Raw genomic sequence first — 9,134 nt, 5'->3', positions numbered from 1 at the left:
AACAACATTTTGAAGTTTTATCAATTCTTCCTATAGTTGATGATTCTCCTAATTACTTGTTCTATAAACTTGGTATTTTTAATGGATGTATATTTTTGTATTATTAGCATTCTTTCATTAATTTCTTAAATTTCTACCCATAAAAAAAAGAAAGGACAAACTCAATATGCTCATTTATCATTACATTCTTGCTTTTCTGACAAATTAGAAGCATTTTCAGAGGTGAGCACCCAGTGACCTACTCTTCTTAATCCCCTTCCTTCAGCATTCTGTTTTTGGGCAGACATATGAGCTTCATTCTTTATTGTATTACCCAGCCAGAAAAGTCCATGCAATGGTCACCACAAGTTGTAATATTGTCCATTGTGGGTTACTTTCTCATGAAACGGCATATTTTTTGGTCATTCTGCTGCTTGATTGATGTCTGTATTCCTTGCAGACAACGTTCCTCAGAGTGGGTGCCATTCCATGCCACTAGGAAAAAAATGGTATCGTGATGTAAAAATAAAAGATGTCCATAATTCAGGTAGCTCAACTTAATTTGTAGCTTATCGTTCTTTGAGGAACATGCAGCCAACACCACAGCAAGAAGGGACACCAACCAATATAATGCAGGCACACACATAGCTATATCCATATGGCAATTTCTAGGTCTTACTTCACCATACAGTTTCTCAAAAGAAGCAGATCTTTGTTTCTTCTCATCTTATCAAGTTACTTGCCAATTGGGGTTGCTAATAATTCTAGAAAGCTATGTAAATGGATATTCACTGCAGATAGAGTATTGGTAATTAAACAAGAAAATAGCTTCAGTACATCTAGCTTAGTAGAGACATGAGATAGGTATGTTCTTTCAAGAGCCCAGAAGGGATATCATCTTATTCTGCTCCTCATCATGGAGGATGTGCTTCAGAACATCCATTCTTGGTACAGACAATATTCTCTAGTTTTATTCCTGTTACTGGTATCAGCCAGTACTGAAATGTTTTCTTCAGTTATAAAATCAAATAAGTATAATTAACTTTGAATACAATGACTTATCTCAACATTTCCCACTATGAATGAAAATTATTCACACACTGTTCTGGAAAAATTAAAACACGAACAAGATATTTTATCACTGAACTTCTAAATCTGTAAGTGATGACAGAACTCTCATGTGTAAAGGGATAATCTGGATTTGGTCCCATGACACCTCAGGTAATCATGAAAATGGGTTGATACCAAAGCATGTCTTGGTGATGTATGGAAGACATACCAAAGAATTTCATCATCCTTAGCAGTCTGCAGGGACAGGAGAGATAAGGAAGTCACAGTAAACTGTTACATTTCATTGAGAAGATAGCAAAAGTTGTTTTTGATTCATGACACCTGGGAAAACATGCTCAGAAAAAGTTTTCTGCAACATGGAAAGTTAGATACCCACTACTAGTAAATAAAATTTTTAATTGCATGTCAAGGAGGTGAGATCACAGACTTATGTGTCAAGATCTCAAAACTGGCTCCCTTTATTGATGCATGTCAGGGTCCATAAGACCTTGGCATTAAGATCAACAACCTGGCCAGTGAAACACCACTACTTAGTGCATCCAGTGGAGTCTGCAAGTCACAGTCCTCAAGAAAATCCCATCTGAACACTCCTAACTTCATGACTGTAAGAAAAACTCAATTTTAGAATTGAACAATGAACACTTGCAAATGGAGAACCATCTGTAGCATGGCCTCAGGACACAAGCAAAATGAATGTAAGGTAATAGACATATAACATAGACTCTGACATTCTTACATTCTGAGTCCTTCACTCACTGGTATTCTTAATGGTTTTTTCAATGGATAATGAAACGGAATGCAAGGAGCTAAAATCTTGTTTTAAAAATCATTCCTACTTCTCAGGATCAGTCTACTAATCCCGAGAATTTTTCCTATTGATGATGTGACTCTAACAAGGCTTTGCCTAAAGGTGTTCTCAGAGAGAATTTTGTAAATGAACAGGATTGTTTGCCAAGCAGACATGATAGCAAATATACAGCGCTACATATTTCAAATTTATCTTTGGACAGAAATGAGGCCATTGGTGGAGACAGGGACTGCATGTGCCCTGAAAAAGAATTTAATAATGAGATCATAATGAGGCTGCTTTTTTAAAATATGCCAGTTTAAATTTTATATTTTGAAAAATAGGATGTATTGTTACCCATCCAAACACTTAGTGAGTCAGATATGTAAAGCCAGGGTCTTTGCATTCACATATCTTCATAAGTTTTACCTTTGGACAGAAATATATACATATTGGATGAATTTAAAATTGATGATATGCTATGTGAAAGGTGTAAAGTGGTTTACGTAAAGCAAAAAAGTATCACTGAAAAAAGATTTTTTTTTAGAAATGCTGGAATTGTATTTTATGTGTTTTTTTAAATTTTGAAGGTGGCAATTTATTCTACTGTGATTATTTTTAATGTGTGTGTGTGTGTGTGTGTGTATGTGTGTGTGTGTGTGTGTGTGTGTGAAAGCAGGAATGCACGCCTATGTATCATATGTGTAAACCATAAAGGGAATCTTAATTAGAAATTGAAAGGAGAAGAAGGTCTTAGAACTGTAGAACTAGAGATACAGTTTTTTGTAAGATTACATGTGTACTGAGAATCTAGAAACTCAGGTTCTCTGAAAAAGCATTAGTGGTCTTGAATACTGAGCCATATCCCAGTCAAGTTCTTCATTGATTATAAAGCATAAAACACATGATTCTGACCAAATACAGATGGCACATCATGGAGAGTTGGGTAGTTTGCAAACCAAAATTCCAGTTAAGAGATCCTCTTTCAGATGCCGATATGGATGTGAAGTATATCATCAGGTCCACAATCATACTGCTGTGATCCATACTCTTTTTAACTTGTATATACTTTCTTTCAGAAAATTATATATGGCATAAACAATACATGACTGGTTTCTAATGAAGGCTATCATTTTATTTGCTTTTGCAAACATAAGTATATATAAACCATATTCATGGAGCATCTAATAATTGGGCAATTTTTCATGGTTATACATACTGCTCTTGAGACTGGTTCCTGCATGGTGAATATTTTTCTGTACAATAAAATTCCTAGTGTTTATTTAGAATTGATATTTAGCAAAAAAACAGGTATACACACACATGAAAATTAAACTACAAAAAATTATACCACAATTGTAGTTTTGAAATGGGAAAATTACAAAAAGGTATGAGATACATGAGGCTGTTCATTTTGCTGATGGCCTTGAATGATTTTTCAGGTAGATTTGGACCCAGTAACCTATCAACTTTGGAGGGTTAAGTCCTCGCTTTCATCACACTGAAATGGATGTGTAAATACTTGACCTCACAGGAACTTAACAAATTTTTCCTTATCTGCTTAAAAGAAAAAACACCATAGCAGAGCTTCTGCTCAGATGTGAGTATTGACTAATTGTATAAACTTCCATTAAAACCAGAGATGGTATATTATACACTCTCAGATTATAATGATTTTTTTAATCCCCTGTAGATTAATCAAGGAAACATTCTACATAAGCCTTATTATTATGAATATACAATGTAGGATATAATAGAGTGCATAAAGCCTGTGACTCATTGTGCCATCTAAGAGGTCTAAGAACACAGGATTTGAGAGCATGGAAACCAGTGACGTTGTAATAAGTGTGATCTTCATGTCACAAACTGTAGTTGGAATCCTTGGCAACTCCTTCTTAGTCTACCATTATCTGATGCTTTACTTCATGGGGTGCAGATTAAAGTTCACAGACTGGATTCTGCAGCACTTGATTGTAGCCAACTTCTTAACTCTTCTGTGTAAAGGAGTTCCCCACATTGTGTCAGCTTTTGGGTGGAAAGACTTCTTCAATGACATTGAATGCAAACTGATCTTCTTTCTTCACAGAATAGGGAGAGGTGTGTCCATCAGCAGCACCTGCTTTCTGAGTGTCTTTCAGGCCATCACCATCAGTCCAAAGACTGCCAGGTGGAGACAGCTTAAAGTCAAGTCTCACAGTTCCATTGCTTCTTGTGTGTACATGAGCTGGGCCCTGTCATTCTTAATAAACATAACTTTTCCCATGGAAATGAGAGCAATACAGTACAATAAGAACATTACACGTGAAAGGGTGTATGAACAATGTTCTTCTGTGCAACATGACAAGACCACTGACATTGTCAGTGCAATATTTCTCACTCTTCCTGATGTGTTGCTTATGTTGCTGATGATTTGGTCAAGCAGCTACATGGTTTTCATTCTTTACAGACATAAGCAGAGAATGAAGCACATTCATAGAAGCAATTTTTCCTTCAGGTCCTCCCCTGAGTTCAGAGTCACAAAGACCATTATGCTCTTGGTGAGCACCTTTGTTTTCTTTTACACAGTTTCTTGTGTCTTACAAATTAATATGGCTCTTGCGCACAGTCTAACCTTTTTATGGGTGAACATGGCTACAGTAGTCGCTGCATGTTTCCCAACTGTGAGTCCCTTTCTGGTGATCAGCCGTTAACTCTTTGAGTCTTCACTCTATTCTGCCTTTCCAGGGAACAGAATATGCGAACCATATCAGTAACATCCGGATTGAATTGTATTTGGTTTGATGTTGAGGTACCTGAGCAACTTGACTTAAGGTTTGTACAAAGCAATAAAAATGGATCAATTTGCATTCATCAACATGGTGGCCTCCACTTGAATCAGCACCATTTCTTTTTTCCACTGGTTGGTTTTAGCTCCTGTGTCGAAGATCAAGGGACTACAGGTGTGTGGGTTCATTTCTGGGTCTTCAATTCTATTCCATTGTTCTACCTGCCTGTCTGTGTACCAACAACATAGAGTTTTATCATTATTTCTCTGTAATACTACATGAGGTCAGTAATGGTCATTCCCCCAGAAGTTCTTTTGTTGTTGAGTACAGTTTTCATTATCCTGCGATTTTTGTTATTCCAAAAGAATTTCCAAATTGCTCTTTCTAACTCTATGAAGAATTGAGCTGGAATTTTGATAGGGATTGCATTGAATCTGTAGATTGCTTTTGGCAAAATGGCCATATTTACTATATTAATCCTGCCAATCTCTTTGGTCTTTCCATCTTCTGAGATCTTCTTAAATTTGTTTCTTCAGAGACTTGAAGTTCTTGTCATACAGATCTTTCACTTGCTTGGTTAAAGTCACATCAAGATATTTTATATAATTTGGGACTATTGTAAAGAGTGTCATTTCCCTAATTTCTTTCTCAGCCTGTTCGTCTTTTAAGTAGAGGAAGGCTACTGATTTGTTTGAGTTCATTTTATACCCAGCCACTTTACGAAAGTTGTTTTCAAGTTTAGTGGTTCTCTGGTGGACCTTTTGGGTCACTTTAGTATACTACCAAATCATCTGCAGACAGTGATATTTTGACTTCTTTCTTTCCAATTTGTATCCCTTTGACTTCCTTTTGTTGTCTGATTGCTCTGGCTAGGACTTTGAGTACTATATTGAATAAGTAAGCAGAGAGTGGGCAGCCTTGTCTATTACCTGAATTTAGTGTGATTGCTTCAAGTTTCTCTGCATTTAGTTTAATATTACCTACTGGTTTGCTGTATATTACTTTTGCTAAGTTTAAGTATGAGCCCTGAACTCCTGAACTTTCCAATATTTTTATCATGAAGGGGTGTTAAATTTTGTCAAATGCTTTCTCAGCATCCAAAGAAATCATTATGTGATGTTTTTCTTTGAGTTTGTTTATATAGTAGCTTACATTGATGAATTTCAATATATTGAATCATCCCTGCATCCCTGGGATCAAGCATACTTGATCACGATGGATGATTGTTTTGTTTTTCTTGGATTCGGTTTCAGAGAATTTTGTTGAGTATTTTTGCGTCAATATTCATAAGGGAAATTGGTGTGAAGTTCTCTTTATTTGTTGAGTCTTTGTGTGGTTTATGTATAAGCATAATTGTGGCTTCATAGAAGGAAATTGGTAGTGCTCTGTCTGTTTTTATTTTGTGGAATAACTGGGACAGTCTTGGTATGAGGTCTTCTATGTAAGTCTGATAGAATAGAGTAGAGTGTGGTTCAACTTCAATGTATATGAGGGCTTTCTGTGATTTTTCTTGTAATTGAAGTCCAGCCTTAGTCCATGGTGATCTAATAGGATGCATGGGATTATTTTTATGTTCCTTCATCTGTTGAGACCTGATTTGTGACTGATTACATAATCAATAGTAGAGAAGGTACTATCATGTATTAAGAAGATGGTGTATCCTTTGGTTTTAGAATGAAATGTTCTATAAATATCTGTTAAGTCCATGTGTTTCATAACTTCTTTTAGTTTTTCTATGTCTCTGTTTAATTTCTGTTTCCATGATCTGTCCACATATGAGAGTTGGATGGTGAAATCTTCTACTATTATTTTGGAGGTGCAATGTGTGATCTCAGCTTTAGTAAGGTTTCTTTTATGAATGTAGCTGCTGTTGCATTTCGAGCATCACTGGTAAAGATGTTCCCCCTTTTAAGATGGTTAGCAGCCTGACTGTTCATAATTTCCTTTTAGTACGCAAAACTTTTTGATTTTGTTTGTTTGGGACCCAATTTCTAAACCTTCTGAGTTCTCTTCAGGAATGTCCAGTCTATATCTATATCATCACCAGCATCAGCTTTGTCATCCTCTTCCATTTTTAGCATTTGGTGTTTTAATTTAAGGTGTTTGAATTGATTTTTGTACAGGGTAACAGAAATGGATTTAGGTTCATTCTTTTGGATGTTCAGTTTTGCTATCACCATTTAAGAAAGCAAAAGATCCTTTGTTCAACATTCAGAAACACTGTTCAAGATGGACTGTACCTGACAAGAAGTCAGGAAGATGAGATGAAAGAAGAGGATATAGGGATGGCTTTTCAAGATAAAGGTTTTATTTTAGGTGGGTTGGCTCTTCACTAAAGTGTCATGTTCTAGACATGGTAATTTCCCCTTGCCCTGAAGAGCCCTTACAGACAGGTGTGATTGCAGTAACCCATGACCTCTGATGTTCAGCAGATCATCTGACAGCAATACTTATACAGTAGGTTCTGCTGGTAGATCTTATGAGAAAGGTTTATAGTCAGGTATGCCTAAGACTGAGATAGGAAGAAGATTGAAAAACTGGTTACATATGACTACACTACCACATCACTATAGAATATCTTTTAAAATACCTATACAATTTTGTGTAAAATTAGCTAGAAAATTCTGGAAACAGACTGATGAGGGGAAATTTGCTCTCCTTTATTTTTTAAATACACTTAAAACTAAACAAAGTGAATTGATGAGTTTCTATCATTCTACAATATTAATAATTTAGGGCTGGACAATGAATCAGCAGTTAAAAGCACTATCTGATTTTCCAGATTCTAGTCAAATTCCGTTTCCATCATTCACATGGAGACTAGCAACACCTGCAACTCCAGTTCCAGACCTTAGTTCTTCTTTCTAGCCTTTGTGTTCCCTGAATGCACATGAGGCACTGACTGGCATTCAGGCAAGCAGGAAATTTACAAAAAAAAATATATAAATTACTTCTTAATTTTTAATTATAAATAATTTGATGTAAAACAGAGTATGAATTAAATTATAGTTTTAAAAAGTTTTAAATTGAAAAGACTTTTAAGGACATTCATATACTTTAGTCACTTAAAGACTATAGTGTTGTGTGGTTTCAGTATGAAATGTGGCTTTTGATAAATTCTTTTAATCCTGTTGAAATTTCACAACACAGAAGTTTTATATTTGCCAGGATAGAAGTTAAACTCCATTGCTAATTAGTCTATCCTGGTGTACTCTTGCCAAAATTGTAAACTACAAACAGTAGGTAATGTTACCAGAGAGTGAAATACCTTCTTTATGGTCAAATCCTCTGTGCTTCATCTCTTCATTCAACACTGTCTTCGACTCTGTGGCAGAATTGGCCATTAATCTTTTAGAACTCCACTTAATTATTAAGTGTTATGACAGCTAGCACTAGAGCTGCCATGCCTCATGCCAGACATAATTACTGCATGGAGTGAGGAGGGCATGAAGTTCCAACCCTGACTGATGAGTTATTTGAAATGTGTTATTACTGACAGAGAAAGAGTCAATTTTTATTAAGAGTATTTTCCCTTGTAGGTCAACAATGCGTGAGTGGGGTACTACACACGAGAAGAATGTTGCTCCTAAGAGCATCTTATTAGTTGTGTTTTGCTATTGCTACCACTTATATTTTACAATTGATATTTGTCCTTGTTTGTCTAGATTACCTTGTAAAAGAACGTGTGTCATTATGAAGTTTTCCATAGCTTGGTCAAACAGTCTTGCAATGGGTGAAAGAAGGATTATGGGAGGGAAGTGTTGAAATGCTTAGATGGGAAGAGTATTTGAATAAGATAAATGTACTGAATGGGGGTTATATACCCACAAATGTCAAATAAGGAGGACAAAGCCTTTTAGATTTCAAGCATTTGAATAAAAAGTAAAGGATGAAGAGGTTGGGAGCCGTTCATTGAAATTGTCTTTTTTTTTTCCATAATTTATTTTTTTCACATTACATCCCAACTGCAGTTCCAAACCCTCCCTCTCCTTACAGTGACCCCTTTTAGAAATCCCCCTCCCATTTCCTTCCTCAGAAGGGAAGCTTTGTGCCACCCTACCATAGACCTAGATCAACTATGCGCCTTCTCTCTGACCGAGGCCCAACCAGGCAAACCGGGTAAGTGAAGAAGATACCATGGATGGAACAGAATCAGAGAAAAACTCTGCTCCAATTGGTAGGGGGAAGGCCTGGAGACCAAAACGTCTAGCCCCTGCAGGCTTTTTGGTTGGCGGTTCAGTCTGTGAGAGTCCCCATGGACTCAGGTTAATTTACTGTATAGATCTTCTTGTAGTGTTCTTTACCCCTCCTGCTCTCTCAATTCTATCCCTCACCCTTGCACAAGACTCCCTCAGCGCTGCCTGATATTTGACTGTAGGTCTTTGCATGTGTTTCATTCCACTGCTGAATAAAGCTTCTTAAGACACTCATGCTATGTTCCTGTCTGCGAGCATAACACAATATCATTACTAATATCAGGCGTTGTCTCTCTCCCTTGGGATGGGCCTCATGTTGGGCCAGTCATTGGTTCA

General features: G+C 36.5%; 1 protein-coding gene across 1 annotated transcript; it reads left to right on the top strand.

Moving 5' to 3' along the window:
- The first annotated feature begins 3,657 nt into the window (after nt 1-3,657).
- Nucleotides 3,658-4,527, top strand: LOC116886180 (vomeronasal type-1 receptor 4-like). Its single transcript, XM_032887549.1, has one exon. The coding sequence runs from the start codon at nt 3,658-3,660 to the stop codon at nt 4,525-4,527; it is 870 nt and encodes a 289-aa protein (XP_032743440.1).
- The last annotated feature ends 4,607 nt before the right edge of the window (nt 4,528-9,134 follow it).

This window comes from Rattus rattus, chromosome 17 (genome assembly GCF_011064425.1).
Source record: "Rattus rattus isolate New Zealand chromosome 17, Rrattus_CSIRO_v1, whole genome shotgun sequence".
NCBI classification, from domain to species: Eukaryota; Metazoa; Chordata; class Mammalia; order Rodentia; family Muridae; genus Rattus; species Rattus rattus.
Note: the sequence above shows the minus strand (reverse complement) of the source record. Positions and strands in the feature narration are given on the sequence as shown.